The following is a 19,826-nucleotide window of genomic DNA, read 5'->3' as shown; positions in this document are numbered from 1 at the left end:
AGCCGAAATCCCCATTAAAGCCCAATCTTGGGCGGCCCACCGTAAGATCTGCGAAGTGCGAACCAAAATATCCTTCTGGGTTCTGAATTCTGACAGGTTTTCTTCATTTATGTATTTGTTTGATTGTTTCACTTTGATATTTCATTAGAACTGAAGCCTGGGCTTTCAAGGGAAAGACAGACAAATCCCACGTTTTCAGGTTCTGGGTAAGTATGAAGTTGATTCCCATGAAGAAGTAGGAATGTCTTTTTTTTTTTTAATTATATTTTTCTTCTGTGACTGGTACTGATGAAGAACTGTTAGGTGGTGTAAGTGGTTTGTTAAAGTTTTTTTTATTTTTTTATTTTTTTTATTGTCTTTGATCATATTGGAGCAAACCCATTTCATGTGATGCTGAGTGATTTCATGGGCAGGGAAGTTTTCTTTGCATGGGTTGGATGCAAATTATAATTTTGAATTTGTTTGATTTTTCACTTGAGTACATTGTTCTATCACTTTAAGGTTTTCTATCACTTGCAGATAATTCATCTCAATTGTGAGAATATGGCAGATATGTCAGTGCCACCTGGTTTTGCACCTCGTACATCCTTCGTGCTGAAGAGGTTAGTAGAAAGAATTGAAGAAACCCATAGTTCCAATGCCTCTGTGGATGCTTCTAAACAAGAGCCAGCCCAGATGGACACTTCGTCTGACATGACTGACATGGATAAGTTGAAAAGATCTCTTAAGCATAGGCCATGGATACTTTTCGACCAAAGTGATCACAACTCGGAGGAATCTGACTCTGAACAGTTTGATGTGGTATATTTTTCTCTTCTTCCTTTCTTTTTTTTTTGTTTTTTTGTGTCTCTGTTTGTGAGTATACTATTCGCTGCTGTCAAACTTGAAATTACCGTGCACTTGAATCTCAACTTGGTTATGTATGCTGCAAAATATGTTGCTGATTTGGAGCTTGTGTATACATTTAAAGAGGCAAACTTTCTAGGTGTATGGTTCATCATCTACTGAAGTAACAAAAAGACATTAACTATGCTTTGTATGAGTATACTAAGATTGTGTGCTAAGAGAAGGAGTATTATCAGAAATGAAGAAGTTGCTGTCATATGTGTGATTATGCTTTGTTGAGTAGGGTTAAGTTGATGGCTAACTTTTTCTAATTTTTGATGGGTAATTAATGTTCTCAAAGGTGTACTTCAGAATGTAGAGGTCTTTGGGTTATTTCATTGGTGTTTTCTGTGGCCAATATGTTTAGAGCTAGCGAATGTCCTTCAGGCCTGATAGCACATCCTTTCCGTTTAGGAATAATGATTATAATGGCAAAGGGTGGGAATCAGGGTTCATTCCCCTGCAGGTGCATGTATTATGTTCTTATTGTTTGTCTATAGAAAATATGTTGAGAGCTACAGTAGGAGTACTGGAAATTTTACTGCATTTCTATTCATTCCATTTCTGGAAGTTGTTATCATTATATACCTTTTCTTTTTACAGGCCCCCCCTGCAAAAGTTTGTCTTCCAAAAGGTGTTACTCATGGATGTCCAGATTGCAGTGATTGTCTGAAGGTTGATTTTCATTCACTAAGTTGATTCTCTTCTCTTTGAATTGTATAATTATTAGGTACTAGTTTCAACCTTTCGATTTGCCTTTATTTTCTAAAAGCACTACCATGTCGAGTTCCCTCTTTCACTTGATATTTTTTATTCTATTGAATTCCTGGAATAGGTAACAGCAAGGTGGCATCCTGAAGATGCAACAATTGATGTCCTTGAAGATGCACCTGCTTTCTACCCAACAGAAGAGGTGATTCTTTTTTTCTGATTTTAGTGGCTTTGTGCATTGTGTCATGACAGAGAATCTTTTATTTGAATGTTGACTATTTTGCTTATAAAATTTCAGTCTTTCAATTATTTTAAGGATTTTGAGTTTCTCCTGCAGGAATTTAAAGACACTCTTAAATATATTGCAAATATACGTGCAAGAGCAGAGCAATACGGTATCTGTCGTATTATTCCTCCTCCTTCCTGGAAACCTCCATGCCTTATTAAGGAAAACAACATATGGAAAAGTTCTACATTTGCTACCCATATTCAGCAGATAGATGGGCTACGAAATCATTATTCGCCAAGTAAAAAGGTTGGCTTTTATGAAAGCACAAAAAAGAAGAGAAGAATCTTGAGAGTGGGTTTGGACTATGGATCTACCTCAAGTCTGGGTGAAACTGGGCATGCTGAGGTCAAAGACTTTGAATCAGAACCTGGTCCAGAATTCACTCTTGAGAGTTTTAAGAAATATGGAGCTGATTTCAAGCGTCAATATTTCCGCAGAAGTGAAGTCACAGGTGATCAAGAGCAGTGGGAGCCATCAGTGGAGAATATTGAAGCTGAATATAAACGTATTGTTGAGAACCCAACTGAAGAAATTGAGGTATGCTTAGACTTTGAGATGATCATTGGGTAACCTTTTTCTTTATTTTCTTCCTTTTTATTAGGCATCTTGTGCTGTTAATTGTTATCTTGGGGTACTGTGTAGGTTCTTTGTGGTGATAATTTGGAGACTAAAGCTTTTGGAAGTGGGTTTCCAACAGTATCCAATGATTCCAATCCGTTGGAAACATCAGATTACCCTGAATATGTAGCATCAGGCTGGAACTTAAATAATCTACCCAGTCTGCCCAGATCTCTTCTTTCTTTTGAAAGCCATGACACTTGCCATGTTTTAGTGCCTCAGGCTCGCGTAGGAATGTGCTTTTCATCTATTCCTTGGGTAAGATTTAATAATTTATCATGTCTGTCCTGGTACATTTGTTGCAGATTACGTATTATATGGGTTACTGATGTAATTTTTCAAGTATTTTAACTGTTCCATGAACAATGTATATGGTTGGCTTTATCGTTTTTACTATGTTGATCATGCTTGGTCCTCTTTTTATGAATTTTGTTTTTTAACAGAAAGTCGAAGAGCATCGCTTATACTCATTGTGTTACATGCATATGGGTGCCTCTAAAATATGGTATGGTCTCCCTGGGAAGTACAATGTTAATTTTGAGACAGTTATGAAGTCCTCTCCAGATTTATTAGAACAGCCTGAACTGCATCATAGGCTGGTGAGCTACTGAAGATCTTTGGTATTTACAAGATATGGTCACTTCTCTGTTGTCATTTAATAGTATATAAAGATCTTTCATGTCATATATGTTTTTTCATACAGGTTAGACAGTTATCCCCCTCAGCATTGAAATCAGAGGGCATACCAGTCTTTCGTTGTATTCAGAATCCCGGGGAGTTTGTTCTTGTCCTCCCAGGAGCTTATCATTCAGGATTTGATTGTGGCTTTAATTTTTCTGAGACAGCATGTTTTGCTCCCCTAGACTGGTTGCCTCTTGGACAGCACACTGTTGAACTTTACTGTGAACAGAGGAGGAAAACATCTATATCCCATGATAAGCTCCTGCTTGGAGCAGCTAGAGAAGCTGTGAGGGAACAATGGGTTGCTTTGTTTCAGAAGAACAGCTTAGATAAATTACGCTGGAAAGGTGCCTACGGAAAGGATGGGATCTTAACAGAAGTATTCAAGGTAATTCCTCAGAATCTATCCCATCATATTATAGTCAAACATTGATCCTCCTTGTAACCTACATGATCTTGAACGATGTTGGACATTATTGGAACATATAGCAGTTTTCTTTTTCATATAAAAGCATTGTCTTTTTAGGTTTGCCTTTTCCTTTTCTTTCACTGGTTTATATTTTGCACTTAGTGAGACATCGTTACGCATTATGGTTTTTTTTCCAACTCTTTCCCCCCTTTTCTTTTTTCTGTAGTCACGTCTCAAGTCTGAAGACATCAGAAGGAAATATCTTTGCAACTCTTCACAGTCACAGACTATGAATTCAAATTTTGATGCTACCAGCAAAAGGGAATGCAGCATTTGTTTCTGTGATCTGCATTTTTCCGCTGCAGGTTGCCGTTGCACTGCCGACAGATATTCATGTCTGTTACACGCAAAGCAGCTCTGTTCTTGTGCTTGGAGTGACAAATTTTTCCTCTACCGTCATGAGATCAGTCATTTAAATCTACTTCTTGAAGCTTTGGAAGGAAAATTCCATGCAATCTTCAAATGGGGCAAAGATGATCTTGGTCTGGCTGTGCACTCATATTCCAAAGAAAGTGAAAAATCACCTGGGCATGTAGATGGTCCAACCTTTGATGCGGATAAAATTAAACAGAAAGAGCACATTGCCAAAGATGCAGCAACACCCATTGTCACTAGTAGTTCTGTTTCTACAAGCATCATGGCGGAAGTGAAGGCACGTCTGCTGCAATCGTCAATATCAGACATTTTGAAAGCAAAAAATAAGCCAATAGGATCCCCAGATGCTGCTGCAACAGCTAATGGCAATGGTAGGAGTTCTGCTTCTAGCATCATGGAAGAGATCAAGGCACGTGTACGCCAATCAACAATCTTGAATGAACAGAAAGCAAAAGAGAACACAGTTGCAGCACCTACTATAATCTCAAACACAACAGTAAAGAATACTTCTGTTCTACCGGTAGAGGTGGCATCTGATGTTTCATCTGTAAGTACAAGTTCAACAAGTTCCTCAGACTCCGAAGATATTATACCAGATCTTGACCTTCGTGCAAAAGGACAACCTGCTTGTCCTCCGGTGAAAGGCAATGTTTCTGGCAAGATTTCAAAAGGTGCTCGTCAAGCTGACTATCAGGCACCTTACTCTCAGGCTGCAATTATTCTTAGTAGTGATGACAGTGATGGTTAGTTGTTAGGTGACTGTATCATTGTGTGGCTCTAGTCTTAATGCTCATGGACAGACATGAGATGTAGGCCTTTTATAGCTTGAGTTGTATGCTTCTGTTATTGACTGTAACAATATGGGCAAATTTATAGTCCTCTTATATTGCAAAAATGTATGCATGTAGAGGGAAGAAAAATTAGCCTTGGGAATTGTCTTTGTACATTGTTCTCTTAATAAAAAAGGGTAACAGGACGCAATTAAGGGTCCCATTACCCATTTTAATGTTGTCCGACTCAACGATATCTATAGTTGTCAAGGTGAAAAGTACTTTTTCTGTACTTATTGTCATTGCCTACAGACATTAAGTAGTTTGAAATTATTTTTATAACCCAATTCTTTTCTCAATTTTTAAGATTGGAGTCACCTCCTTTTTCCTCTTTTCTTGCATCCATTTCTCCTTTTACAAAGAGATCCAATGCTTCTTGGTTGAAACTTGAAATGAGCAATATAGAGAGCTTGTTTGACATGTTTCATGCTCAATGGCTCATTGAAGGCAACGAATCTCGTATTACTCTTACTAATCATCTGATATGATATGGAGAAGAATTGTATAAAAATTCATATTGATCTCTAAAATAGTAGTACAAATGAACCCATACCACCACCCAAGGGCCAAGTAGGTATTGCAAAGAATCATGCATATAATGAACACAATGCTAAAACTCACGGAACAATTAAAAAATCAATAATAAGCACATATATATATCAGAGACCAGCTGAAACCAATCCATGCAAAGTGACAATGCCGATCACTGTATTCTGATCATTGATGACCGGCAAAAACTGCACCGGCGACGGAGGCGCTTCCATCTTCTGCATGGCGTCCACGGCCATGGCGTAGGGACCGATGGTCCTCGGGTTCCTGTTGCACATTTCTCCCACCGTTAGCTTGAAGATGGCTTCCCCACTCGCCTTCAGAGTCCGCCGCAGGTCACCGTCTGTGAATGTGCCGATCAGGTGATGCTCGTCGTCGACCACGAGCAAGCACCCGCAGCCCTTGCTCGTCAGCTCCACCAGCTGCTCCATTATCAGATCCCCTTCCTTGCAAATTGGCAGCTCATCTTCTTTCTTCATCACATCTCTTACCTGCAACTTCAAAATTAGCACAATTGCACAAAAATCCAAAAAAAAGAGAGGAAGAAACGGACAAATAACAAAACCACCCAAAACATTTGTGTCATTTTCAAAATTTTAACCTTTTTAAAGAGTTTCTAAAATCTAACCTCGAGAGCAATTCGAGCATTGCATTACTGGAAGGTTCGATTTCTAAAACTCTGAAAAGGATTCATTTGATAAATAAGGCAAGAGCAGACCTTGAAGATGAGAGACTTGCCGATCCTTCCGGCAGGGTGATTAGCGGCGTACTCTTCCCTGGTGAGATTTCTGGCGCCCATGAGCGCGATCGCGACAGTGTCGCCGAACACCATCTGGATGGCGGTGGAGGTCACCGGAGCCAAATCGAACGGGCACAATTCCCGCTCCAGCGGCAAATGCACGTTCATGTCGCAGACGGCGGCGAGGCCATTGCCGCCGACGGAGGTGACAGAGATGAGGTATGCGCCCTTGGCCCTGGCGCAGGGGACGAGGCGGAGGAGCTCGTCGGTGTTGCCGGACTTGCTGAAGAGGACGACGACGTCGATTTTTGAGAGGATTCCGATGTCGCCGTGGAGGGCGTCAACGGGGGAGAGGAAGGCGGAGCGGATGCCGAGGGAGACGAGGGTCTGCGAGATCTTGTTGGCGACGAAGCCTGACTTGCCGACGCCGGAGAAGAAGATGGTGCCGGAGGACTGGAGGAGAGTGCGCGTGAAGACCAGGGTTTGGGACAGGTCCAGGTGCTGGAAGAAGAAGTTGAGGTGGCTCTGCTGAGATTTGAACAGATTCAGGAGGGTACTTTCGTCAATGGGGGATTGGGTTGTTGTGGTGGTTTTTTTGGGAGGAAGGAAATCTGAAATGAGGTCTGAGCAGAAGGGTAGGAGAGAACCCATGATTTCTGTTCTGCTTCTTCCACCCAAACACACACAGATAATAGAAATGGAGATCTACAGCGCCGGTCCTGTCGGTGCCGCTGAAATCTGAATCGATCAATCAATTTCATTTTGTCCTAAATTTTTGGGCCTTAATTTGGGCATTGATCAGACTTTAGATTTGTAACTGGGCCTTTAATAGAATTTATGGCCCAATTGCATATGGGGCGATATTGGGTGGGGGGTATTACTATTACATGCATGAAGCTGCTCGAGATGCCAGCCCTAGGCCCCAAGCCCAAGCCCAACACCTTGTATTGTATATTAAATTGAACTCAGAGCATGTACAATGGTACAAAATGCCATTTTTTTAGCCTTTTGTGGTTTTTACTCCAAATGTATAAAAACTATAATCTTGTGTTCAACCAATGAGGGGAAGCATGTGTATAGAACATAACCAACACCCACATGAAGTTTAATTCTCTCTTTTGCGGGACTCACATCTTCAACAACATCTCTCTTCTCTTTCTTCCCAACCAATTAACTTCCACCAATCAACACCAATTTTTTCTTTACTCACATACTTTTTCTAATGTGAGGCTACAAGTTTCGTGGCATCTGGCGACAATAGCATTTGCTATAGTGAAAAATATGTCTTTAGCGTAGCAAATGCTAAATATAACCCTACCATTGTAGCAGATTTTTTATCAATTTCACTATATGGTTTTTAAAATAGCATTTAGTCATATCATTATATATGCTATCAGCTTGTCAATGTTGATATTCTCTATGCTGGTATTGTTCTTATGTCCCAAATGACGTTTTTTTTTTAGAGTTAATTAAGCATTTTGGTTTCATATTTAGAGGAGACATCCAATATTAGAAAGATAATTAAGTGAAAGCCTGAAACTACGTAGTTTTAGACATATACATTATATGGTCAATACAGAAAAAAAATTAGCAAAAGTTTTCCCAATTAAGTTTCAGTTACCATGTCATGTAACTTAACGTAATAGTACGTATTATAATTGTTAAAAATAGATGAGATTAGGTTATGAATTATTCCACGCGCGGTTACTTTATCAGTACAATAAATGATCATCAGTTAATTATTCTGTATTTACTTCACCTTCCCTGTGGCCACAGATTTGAAAAGGACTACACCATGCACATATTAAATATATATAATAGAACTATGGTCTGTTTATTATAGGGCCTCTTTACAACTACAACCTGAACCCCATGCATGTGCATGCAGTGCGAATAGTACTTTCGCTGTTAGATGAGCACGTACAGCTGCCTCAAGAGCTAGCTAGCTCGAACAGACAGATTATGGGTTTACTACGAATTGAAGAAGCACGTGGTCTTAATTTCTTTGTTGACCCTTAAAATGGGCTGTATATATAGCTAGGTATTAATTGGTCATGCATGGTGGTCCAGAATATGTGGCACCTAGCTAGCTAGGATAAACCCAAATTAATTTGTTTCGTTGGATATATATAATTTGACAGCAACTCTTGCAAAATAATAGAAGCAGCGCACAGTATAATAACTAAACCTAAGAGAGATGCAAAGAATTTATATATGCTAACGGCTAACATCATAATTGTACTACTTGGATTGAGAATCCTAGCTAGCTAGGTACCCAGTTAAAAATGGGGAACTAAAATCATTTTTGCCAAGTTTTTGTATATATAATGTTGGAGAATTTATATCGAAATGGGTGAATCTATCAATCTAAAGGTAACAAGTTAACAACAGCATTAATTTAATTACACTATATGAACGTCAGCATGGTAGCACAATCCTAAGCATCAAAATGAAGAAAATATCTAGCTAGCTCCCTGTTTTCCAGTCTAGTCAAAAGTCAAAACACGAAATCCTAGCTTCTTCAAACTTAATTGTTTGTCGCACCAAAAACAAGATTCATGAAATTTGAATCTGTTAATTATGACACCCACTGCGGTCCAAGCTTAATTAGCCTAGCTAGTAGTAATTAATCACAGATGCAGTAGTAGTACAATGAAGAAACGAGGGAAATGAAAGTAACGTAGCTTATGAAATGTGCATTGGGCACGCCCCAATTCAAAGGCAAGTTTTCACCTGACATCCTCACAGTACTGTACGTGTGTGACAGCATTTTCAACTTGCCAAACTATATATGAACCACAGAGGACGCACGGCTCCACAACACTCCTCTTAATTGTTCAAACAAGCTAGCTAGCTAGCTCAATTGAATTTTAAATGGATGGCCCTTAAAATTGTTGACCAAGGCTATTCTTATAATTAAAAACTCATGCCACATGGCTTGATATATCTACTTCATCCTAGCTAGCTAGCTTTGCCAAAATGATGTACGTATTATATAGTATGTTTTAATTTTGGTTTACATTAAAAGGAAACAAACCATTAACATATCATAATAAAAATTTATTTCCCACGTTTTTTTACCACTTGAACTAATCCCTGAAAATTGTATCCGTCTCTTACTTATGAATTAAGAATAAATGAGATTTCAAATAGACATATATTTAATACAATAAGAGGAGAGTTTCAAATTTTAGACTTAAATATTAGAGATAAATGCTAGAACTACAAGTTTTTGAAACATATTATATTATTTTATTTGATGAATGAAATTTAGTGAATAACATTACGTTGAGAGATTAATTATATCGATTATTTATTTATTTTTATTTGACTTTTAATTATAGTCATGTATTTTATTCGCAAAGAGAGAGCAAAAGATAAAATATATTCCTAATAATTTTTGAGTTTAAGTAGAGTTACATTTACACATTTGCAATCCTTGAATTTGAATAAAAACAAGCAAAAGAATCCAAATCTCATTTTGAAGAGTAAGGTGATCGATCAAAAAGGAGTAGGTATTCATATACATTGTACAAGATTCACTGTATCTAACAAAGCCTACATGGCTGACTTCCCTGTTCTTACAAAGACTGCAGTTTCTTACTCCAATGCGACTTGACTTGACATGTCCTCATGGTGTCTCAATAATTAAACAAATAAAAACGGAATTTCGCCCTTGGATCTAAATTATCTAATAGGCCCATGAGTTTCCGTACGATGAAAAGCCTGATACAACCGATTAAAAGAGGGAGGCTGCGGGGTCCACACCCAGCCCAAAGGCCCAAACATTGTGAAATTTTGACTGATAGGGGCCCACTGGCGCGGGGAAGGAAACAAAATTGAAAAGCCGAAGAGGGGGACGCGACAACAATCTCGTACGGTTCACGCTCCCCGAGGGCGAAAGGAACATAGCGACAGGATGATGCCACGTAATGAAGTCGGACTGTGACGTGCGGTGGAGATCGAGTTTTGGACTGAGGTAAAAGCCAAGACGGAGCATAAGGTCGACATGAGGGACAGGTGTGCACGTGAGCTTGCACGTTTGGACGGTCCTGATTGGGTCCCCCTTCTTTCCGTCAAATTGTAGGTCCAGTCTAATTGACCGTAGAATGCGGAATTCTCGTACCAAAGGGGTAGAGCACTGTCAATTTTCTCATCTCCCATCTCACGGAAAATTGTATGCTACAAGTACGATTATTTTTTCTTTTCATCTGGGAAGTAAAGGGTGTTTAAAATCCAATCTAATTCGCTGTTTCAATTCAATCTAACTTGATAGATTTTAACGAATTGGAACAGATGATGATTTGCCCATAAAAATTATGTCCAATCCATTTTGATTTCATGTGTTTTAGTATTGCAACCATTTAAAATATGTAAATTATAAATAACCTGAATCCTTTGATACAATAATTTTTGGTACATTATAACACTAAAATAGTTTTATTCATAATTCAATATTTATTTCATGTTTAATTTAATAGCATTTGTGATTTGGGTTTGCTATGATTATAATTTTTTCATGTATCAATATAATTTTTGCCTTCATTTGAAAAATGGATCATCTAATCCAATTCAATTAATATTAGATCAGATTGGATTAAATTGCAATATCTAGAATCTAATCTATATTAAGAAAAATTTGTATGTAACGGGTGTATACGCTCTTCTTCTCAAAAAATAATGGTCAGATAACTAATATGTGAAGATATATTGTGAGAATGTGAGTGTATATATTCACCCATTATATGCAAGTTTTTTTCTATTAAATAAGATCTGAACTTTCAATAAGTCATCAATTTTTAACGAAAAACACCTCTATTAGAGGAGAATTTTGAATGTGTAATCGATACACTGTCACGTGGTGTAACCAATCCACTATGTAAGGGTATTATTGGACGGTATGTTTATCTCTCTTAGGGTATAATATTAATAACATTTACCCATATTATGACACGTTAAATTAGTTACACAACGTGGCAATATCGATCACACCGAAAAATCTCTCCTATTAGTGGGGAAGACTCAAACTTGAATTTTGTCTCAATATTAAAAAATAAAATTAATATTTATATATTAACCTCCGAAAGTTCGAATTTGTAGTCTGGCCAAAAACCCTATAGTAATGGAAAACATATATAATTGGATAAGAAAATCAACAAAAATCCAATTCATATCATAAATTCATCATCATCATCAATATGATATCCTATACATAGGAATACCAGGTGTCCATGCAGATGAAACTTGAATGGGTGAGACTTAGTATGAAGCTAGCTAGTGTTGGGGTCTTGTACAGTAGTGTACGTGTAGATAAATTATGCGCCGGAGGGGGGGGGGGGGGTGTACATTGGGTATAGCTAGCTATAGCACAGTAGCAGTCGACTGGTTAGGCGGTAGTCCTTTGGAGTTTGGAGAGGGTATACCTTTTGCTACAGTGAAATTTTGTAATCACAGGCTTAAATCATCCACATGCGCAGTTATGGGGAAGGTAAATTTTTGGCAGCCTTACAGCCCTTGCTAGCTGCCAGTTTTGGCCTCTGTTGCCCGATTTGTTCTCTTGTCACCCACCCATTGCTACAGTACGTAGTAGTGTAGTGCTGACACGAAATTGTAACATATCATCTGTATCGACATATTATCTACCTCATATTAGCACAGTGGCGACGTTCGTAAATTTTGAAATTTGCGGACATCTTTTTTAGAGAAAGACAATATATATATAAAGAGCCGATCAAGTGCGGACATTCGCACCGTGCGAACACCGCATCTGACCGTTGGATCACGTCGGCTGATTTGATCCAATGGTCAGGCGTTCACATGGTGTGAATAACATCCCCACCTAAATCGAAATGCATCTATATATATATATTGATGCATGTACATTTTAGAATGCATGTTCATTTTTTAGGCTTAATTATGTTTTTACCACCTATAGTTTCAATTCATTCTCACTTTGCCACTATAGATGGTAAAAACACAAATAAGCCTTTTTTTTTTTTAAATAGCTTCAAGTTGTATATCTTATTCTAATTATAAAATGGGCTTATTATAATATATCATTAAGAAAAGAAATAATTAGGCTTAGGTCTTTTATAGAAACAATTTTTAGATAGTGACCATAGGTATTTTAAAATTTATAAGAAAATCATTTTAATTCATAATAAAGTCCTTTTCCGATTTGAAGTGTATTTCTCTTCTTAGGGTGTAGAGTGGGTTTTGTAAAGATTGCATGTTAGATTTTAACTTCGAGATTTTGGGCGGAGTCCAAAATTTTGGAGTTAAAACCTAACATAAAGCCGTCAAAGAAGAAAAATAAAAAAAATTAATTAAAAACTTCAAATCACTACCGGTTTTAGTTTAAGAAAAACTCATAAAAGATACTGGACTTTAAGTCTCCCTTAAGAAAACGAATCTGCTTCTTCCTTAGGTATTTTGATACGGTATTAAACTAAAGGGTAGAACTTATTCGTAAGAAACCAACTAGCTAGAAGGATATGGCATGGTGTTGCATGATTGTATATTATATAGGGCATATTCGATCTGAGAATAGAGTTACTTGAATATCAACCCCTCAAACTCTATTTTTAAAGCTTATTTAAAAAAAACAAAAAACAAAGTTGAACACACAACAATTATATCCTTATAATAAAAATAAAAAAACAATAATATCCTTAATCAATAGAGATAAATAACATTAACTACTTCTAATTTTATCTAAATAGGCTAAATGGTATCTTTAGATTGAAAAACAATAAACTTTTATGTGAACACTAATCAAATGGTTGAAACTGCTAAAAAAAATTATAGTGGATATTTAAACCTAAGAAAAAAAATATTTCGAGTGACTATTTATCCTAATTTACTATTAAAAGTATATATGGATATATGGTGCAGGAGAAAAATTCAATGTGGCATGCACCAAGAGAAGTAATTAATGAACAACAGTACTACTTTTACTTTGTCTGAATATATTGAAGGAGTGGTAGTTGGATTACTGGTGCGTTCTACAGCGGTGCTGATCGATGATGCAGCAGGCAGACACTTTATTCAATCATAACCAAATAATAGAAGTTGAAAATTAATGCAGGCACACTGTTCATGCATTAATTAATTAGAACATAATTAACTAGAAGGGACTGAGGGAGTCCATCTAGCTTACATTTGCATGTTTTTTTTTACCCGCTCAATGCACGCATTAAAAAAATGAACCATTTCCTTTATATAAATATCAAACAATTTGTGATAGTAATTCACAAATTCTTTTTCTCCGAATTTAGGCCCTATTACATAACTTTCTTTGGTACCAAGCGAAGAAATTTAGGCATTCATTTCAAAATCAATTAACAATGGGATGAGTAACCCAAACCCTTATAAGCCACTATGTAAGGTTATATTTTTCTAATGTGGGATAACACTCCACATTCTCACACGCCCCCGCATGTGTGGCATCACTTAAGCTAAACATGTGGACAACTCATATTGGGTGACGTGGAGCACGTGTGGCCACTTGGCCTAACACAAATAGGCGAACCTGCTCTGATACCATAAATGAAGTAGAGCATCTAACGTATCCAAAACCAATTGACAATGGGTGGAGAGACCCAAGACTTATAAACACATATGCGCGCTAAGCTCTAGTTTTCCGATGTAGAACATTGTTCCACATTACTCTCAAAACGAATTGACAATGAGAAGAGTAGTCTAAACTCTTATAAGCCACTATACAAGGTTATATTTTTCTAATATGGGATAGCACTCCACATTCTCACACCAAGAAGGAAAGGGCCGGGAAATTTGAACTATGTAATTAGGTGTGAGGTAAATATTGTCTACATCAATTAGAACTACAGTAATTAAGCACCATAATACTCGATCTCCACTTTTATCCATTTTGAAGCACCATATATATGATCAACTTCTCATATATAGTGATGGTCTCCTAACTTATGTATATAATGGTGGACACGCAGTCGGTTTTCACTAATTTTGGCAATTATTTCATCCATATATGAACGAGTGGCATATAGAAAATCAAGCTCCCTAGTCGCTGAGAAAGATTCTTTAGGATACCGTCTTCACCACCATTGAAAGGCTAGGTCCATCCTCATGTTCTTGTCGGCTGACTTTCTATAAATTTTGCATGCATATATATGGATCATGATGATAGTAAGGGTGGTAATGGTATTAGTACTAATAATTAGTAGCAGTGCTAGTCTGACTCCACTTTTGACTACGGCCGGTTTAATCGTGCTTAATTAATAGGAGAGACGTTAGAGAAATTATTATATATAACAAGTATACACGATGCGTATTATTCGTATGATTAGTTTTTGTAGAAATACATTATATATACACTCGTATATACCTAAGTATTTTTCAAACAATCAATCATGTTTTATCAAAAAAAAAAAAAAAAAAAAAACCATTCAATCATGAGAACGGACACTGATATGTATATATATATATAGCGTGCATGAGTAATTATCGAGTATGACTAGCTCAGAGCCTCAGACAAATATTCCAATTTATATTAAGAATGGCTGATTAATTAATTATAATGTAACATAAGGAAAAAGGACAAGTACGGAAACTAGAATAAAGGAAATATATTAAGGACTGCAGCATGCAGAAATTTAAGAAAAGTTTACTCTAATGTGGTTATAATAATTGCATATTAATTTGGAGCAAGATAACAAGTATTAATTTCTGCATGTATACGTTGTCCTTAAATTTTGAATATTGCTTAAATCTTCTTGTCACTATTCACTTCACTTTTTTCTTTCAGATGATAAACATAACTTCATGCATGCAATATGCACTTTGCAAACATATTATCAGACAGATATGTTCCATATGTACGTACTATGAATAGAAAAGATAAGAAATTCCATAACAAAAGCAAGACTATGATCTGTACAAGCTTCATATGAAGAACAAAATTCTAAGTGAAGGATGCGCGCATGAACAGTCTTGCACAGCTCTTCCACTTTTGACTGAAGTGAAAGGAAGAATTCTATGCTTAATTTGTGTAAATTAAAGCTAATTATAAACTAAGAGAAGTTCCCATCCCATCACACCCCGTACGAGAGTGCGTGAGTATATGTGCGCATGTCGGAGTGACATATACCCACAAGTGAGGGCCCGAATAGCACCCTTCAAATATTATAAAGTTGACCAAAAATTTGAGGAAAAAGAAAAGACTCATGTAACAAATGAATCATTGAAAATTAACCAGAAAGCATGCAATTCCATTTCTAGGTGCCTGTTTTGGGAGGAATTAGACAATCCCTTCCTAAAACCATGAATATATGGACCTTTATGCATTTGTGATAACTGGTCATCAACCTCAATGAAATAAGTGATCGTCTTGTAAAATTAATATATATATATATATATTCACAGTCAAATCCTACTATTTATAGAGAGAAGCACTATATAGTATAAGATGACATCACAAAGTTCATGCTTTTTGATCAGTTTTTCCTCAATTATTCAATTTACTATTAGAAGGGTCTCTTCATGGGATCTAAAACACACTATAGGTAGTAATCCTATGTTGGACCGAAATGATTAGCAGTATGAATAGATCCTCTAAGAGTTAAGTGCCTAATCCATACCCCACTACTAGGCTAGCCTCACTCGAAGGGATCAAAAGAAGGTTTTCTAGCACCTATATATATATCCTATGTACCATTAATTAATTGCTCTAGCTAAATTAATTTCTTCCCTAATATAATGGGCAGCACTTTAATTAATTACTCCTTGAAGTGCATGCAACTACATTCTTAATTTGATTAATTAACCCTAATAATAATTAATGATATATAGAATCCAAGAGGAATATTCACACCACATCATCCAATCGCAGACAAGCTGTCGGCCAGATTGACTAATTAAGAAGGTTTTCCTCATGGTTTTTGTACTCTAATTGACCTACAACTTCTAGCAGACATGTATTTCCAAATTAGCATATCAAAATGTGGCTAAGTATTGGGTGCAAAGTGCAAATTAACCTTTCCATTGTCCATTATTAAATGTATATTTAATTAACTAGTTTCACGGATTTGGAATTCTGAATCTCACTAGAATCCACCATAATATTCCTATATCTCTCTTTTCAGCAGATTTGCAGCATTTTCCACTATTGCTACTGCTGATCTTTCAGCAGCATATCTGACTATCTGAGACTGATATGACAAATAAGGAAAGTCGTATATGAAATTTTATAAGCAAGAATATATATATGTATAATACTACTGCATACTAAAGGGTCACACCCATACAGTGATACACACTCTACCACTATTTTCGAAAAGAAAAAGAAAAAAACCATGAAATTCTATATTTTCCTAAAACAATAATGTAAATATATAGTAATGTGTTCTAAATACACAATATATTGAGAGATATAATATGATCAGGTAGCTAGTAATGTTTATGATGAAGTTGATTTGGTTTTTTATTTTTTCACACAAGATGAAGAGGCCATATCATTCCTACACAGACAGTAAAGTAGCAAAAGGTGGGAACACATATTCAATGGGAAGCTAAGGGAAGTCAGAGATAAAGAGAGAGACTTTGTCTGATCACCAACCCGCAACACAAAGCATTAATGAAAGTGTATATAGATATAGTGCTAGACATATCTGACATACATATATATTTGATCCTTGTGTAAAGTCCTTTCATGCTTTGGCCAGAGTATATATGAGAAAAAACTGAGTTCACTTGGAGTTGCCAACTACAGCTTTCCAGAAACCAATTATAGCTAGCCAGGTACATATACTCGACAGACAACAGAAATTAATTATATGAAATTTATAAACACAATTAAGCTGCAAATACATGAAAAATTAGGAAAAAAGAAATTGCATATATTATGGCAAGTTATTAGTACTACTACTAGAAGCTCGATCTACGACTTTTTTTAGTACCAGTCTGGACTGGTCTAGCGACTATACGTACGTACTATATATGTAGCTAGTATTAATACGGACTAACAGTAGTGTTTGCATCAAGATTAATTAATTAAACAGATTCATAAATATATCCCATATAGAAGATAGATCTAGTTAACCTTAATTTGCTTTCAGTGAAAGCAAACACATAAGAAGACAGAATTAATTAAACACGGGTCTCTAGGGCACAGTGGCTAACAACAACCACATAAAATTAACGAACCCTAATAAGAATAATACGAAGATAGCATAAGTCTTAATTAAAAGCGAGAAATTAGATACCCTCATGATGATTTGGAATGAGGCAATTCATAAGTTGATCTCGTGATAGTGGGAGTTGTGTCAGGTTTTGATGCCCTTATTCAGTACTGCTGCCACCTGGAGGTGGCAGCTGCTGCGGCGGTGGGGACGGCAGCTGTTGCGGCGGAAGAGGAGGACGCTTCCGCTTCTTCTTCTCGTAGCTGATACCTCTTGCTTTGGACTGCAAGTCACGAACCTCCCGGAGATAGAGCCGGACGGCTCGGGCCCCGAACGGGTTGGCTTCGGGCTTGCCTCCGTTCTCCTCGAAGGCAGCCCGAAGGCGGCCGATGAGGGCGTCGAGGCTGCCCCAGGCCTGGCGGAGCGGGCAGGGGCAGGGGGCAGGCGGGTTCGGGTGCCCGTAGAAGGGGCAGATTGGGGTGTGAACCTTGGTCTTGCCGAACTGGTCCAGGTAGCGGAGGAATTCGAGGACGTGGGCCCCGCTGCACCGGGAGAGAGATAGCGGGGGGCGGTGGTTCTTCAGATACTGCCCGAAGGTGTTCCAGTCGCGCCGCTTCTGGTTCTCGTAGCGGCTGCTGCTGGGACCGCCCGATGAGGATGATGATGGCAAAGAAGAAGACGAGGAAGTTGCAGCAGTTGCAGTTGCAGTTGCGACAGTTGTGGATGAACAAGGGTTCATCATTGTGGTGGATGTGTTCATGATTAGGTTATGATTGCTTGTGTTGTCATGATGATGATGATGATGATGATGTTGATGTTGATGTTGATGTTGATGATGAGAGTTGGAAGTGCCATCCAGTTCTGGGATTGAATCCATGGAATTGAAAACTTAATTCCTAATTATGGGTGTTCCTTTTTTTGTTTGATTAAAACTCTTGCTTTCTCCTACTAGGGTTTCTTCTTCTAGAGAGAGAGAGAGAGGGGGGGTGGGGGGTGGGGTTTTTAAGCTGAGGAGGGAGAGAGTGATATAGTATTGGTTGCAATGATTTGTGGAGATGTACAACTGGATTTTTCTATGGCTTAATTGTGAAAACAAGCAAGCAATCCACACTAAAAGAAGACACAAACTTTGATTATTGATTGATATTACAGAATTCCATTTTTTGAAAAGGGGTGGAGGGAGGGAGGAAGAGAGAGAGAGAAGGAATGGAGCTGGAAATGGTGAAGCAAAAGGAGATTTTGATGTTATTGTTGAAGATGTGATGATGAGATTGATGGGAGAGTACTGAGAGGACGTACTGTTCCTTTTGACTACACACTCTCTCACTCTCTTGCGGTTCCTTTTTTTTTTTGGGTTTGGAACTTTTGATTGAGCAATTTTACTAGAAATAAGCTTAATTGGAAGCTAGACTCTGGTTCTGATGGAATTTAAGCAGCTCTGGTTAATTTCTTAAAGTGTTAAGGATGGTATTTCCTAAAAAGGGTGGAGCAAACTCAACTCTTAATGGTGGATTACAATTATTCTTCTCCTCTTCTTAGAGAGAGAGAGAGAGAGAGAGAGAGAGAGAGAGAGAGAGAGAGGAATTGTGTTTTTAGGGCTTTTTGTGAAAATGGAAAGGGGTTTGCTTGGTATAGTGGGTTGAAATGGAGACAGGAAAAAGTAATTTGAAAGGGGTAAAATTAAGGGAATAACATGATTTTGTTTCTTGACCCTCTTGTTTATTCAATTGAATGAAAGTTAATTTCAGAGTGACCGGAATGCCCTTATTGTGGAATTTCATTTTCTAGCTTTCTCACTTTTCTTGTCCTAAAATTAAACTTCGAATTCTGACACATGAAATTCGGCCCATCTATAGACTTTAAAACACTTGGAACAGTGACCTATTTGGAATCCCTGTGGGTTATGATTTTTTGCACATCCCTCCACTGTGAAGAGTTTTTTTTTTTTTTGAAAATTAGACTATGAGTTATGCATATAATTAAGAGAGAAGTGTGGAGAAGAGAAAAAAAAATACAAGAATTAAAGCCACACATTTATACATTTACATAATGTGGAATATTATACATAGTATATATATATAAGTAATGTATTTTTCAAGTATGCTTCTAGAACTTACTTAATAAATAAATAAAGAGTCCATTAATTATAAGGTACTGACAAAGCAAAATATTAACCAAAACCACTCAATATATTTTTATTAACTTGCGGACACTATCTACCAGCCCCCCAAAATACAATATGTGGACACCTTCCAAAAGAAATGCATCATAAACAAACCAACTACACAAACAGCCCAAAACTGATATTTTTTTTTTTTTGCCAAATCGATCTCTTTCTTCAACTTTACCAAATCATCAATTGTTCATCTTCACTCACAAGCATCGTTCTGCAACTGCAAGCCTGCAACTCCAAAAAAACTGCAGTTTCAGTTCGCTTTGCAGTTTCAGAAACTGCAGTTTCACTTGCAGTTAGTAACTGCAGCTCCAATAAACTGCAGTTTCAGTTCACTTGCAGTTTCACTTA

At 37.3% G+C, this 19,826-nt stretch overlaps 3 protein-coding genes across 3 annotated transcripts; 1 reads left to right on the top strand and 2 right to left on the bottom strand.

Moving 5' to 3' along the window:
* Positions 1-121: 121 nt before the first annotated feature.
* LOC147275914 (putative lysine-specific demethylase JMJ16) lies at positions 122-5,014 on the top strand. The gene is made up of 9 exons (XM_086253612.1): positions 122-206; positions 520-801; positions 1,489-1,560; positions 1,721-1,798; positions 1,934-2,422; positions 2,528-2,761; positions 2,947-3,102; positions 3,207-3,572; positions 3,820-5,014. The coding sequence occupies exons 2-9, from the start codon at positions 544-546 to the stop codon at positions 4,774-4,776; spliced, it is 2,610 nt and encodes an 869-aa protein (XP_086109738.1). The 5' UTR covers positions 122-206; positions 520-543; the 3' UTR covers positions 4,777-5,014.
* Positions 5,015-5,343: 329 nt separating this feature from the next.
* On the bottom strand, positions 5,344-6,878 carry SETH3 (Sugar isomerase (SIS) family protein). Its single transcript, XM_086254810.1, has 2 exons — positions 6,126-6,878; positions 5,344-5,898 (listed from the first exon to the last, which is right to left on the bottom strand). Exons 1-2 carry the CDS (start codon positions 6,795-6,797, stop codon positions 5,518-5,520), a joined length of 1,053 nt encoding a protein of 350 aa, XP_086110936.1. The 5' UTR covers positions 6,798-6,878; the 3' UTR covers positions 5,344-5,517.
* Positions 6,879-17,231: 10,353 nt separating this feature from the next.
* On the bottom strand, positions 17,232-18,231 carry LOC147275912 (protein LIGHT-DEPENDENT SHORT HYPOCOTYLS 4-like). Its single transcript, XM_086253209.1, has one exon. The coding sequence runs from the start codon at positions 18,177-18,179 to the stop codon at positions 17,463-17,465; it is 717 nt and encodes a 238-aa protein (XP_086109335.1). The 5' UTR covers positions 18,180-18,231; the 3' UTR covers positions 17,232-17,462.
* Between the last annotated feature and the right edge of the window lie 1,595 nt (positions 18,232-19,826).

This window comes from Dryas octopetala, chromosome 8, assembly GCF_963921425.1.
Source record: "Dryas octopetala chromosome 8, drDryOcto1.1, whole genome shotgun sequence".
NCBI lineage: Eukaryota > Viridiplantae > Streptophyta > Magnoliopsida > Rosales > Rosaceae > Dryas > Dryas octopetala.
Note: the sequence above shows the minus strand (reverse complement) of the source record. Positions and strands in the feature narration are given on the sequence as shown.

What these genes read in the sequence shown, in the direction of transcription:
- LOC147275912 (XM_086253209.1), bottom strand. Translation starts at nt 18,179, where the DNA reads ATGGATTCAATCCCAGAACTGGATGGCACTTCCAACTCTCATCATCAA.
- SETH3 (XM_086254810.1), bottom strand. Translation starts at nt 6,797, where the DNA reads ATGGGTTCTCTCCTACCCTTCTGCTCAGACCTCATTTCAGATTTCCTT. An exon ending in GCAAGTCTCTCATCTTCAAG is followed by an intron (nt 5,899 to 6,125) that starts GTCTGCTCTTGC and finishes TTGAAGTTGCAG; the next exon opens with GTAAGAGATGTGATGAAGAA.
- LOC147275914 (XM_086253612.1), top strand. Translation starts at nt 544, where the DNA reads ATGGCAGATATGTCAGTGCCACCTGGTTTTGCACCTCGTACATCCTTC. An exon ending in ATTGCAGTGATTGTCTGAAG is followed by an intron (nt 1,561 to 1,720) that starts GTTGATTTTCAT and finishes TTCCTGGAATAG; the next exon opens with GTAACAGCAAGGTGGCATCC. An exon ending in CTTTCTACCCAACAGAAGAG is followed by an intron (nt 1,799 to 1,933) that starts GTGATTCTTTTT and finishes TTTCTCCTGCAG; the next exon opens with GAATTTAAAGACACTCTTAA.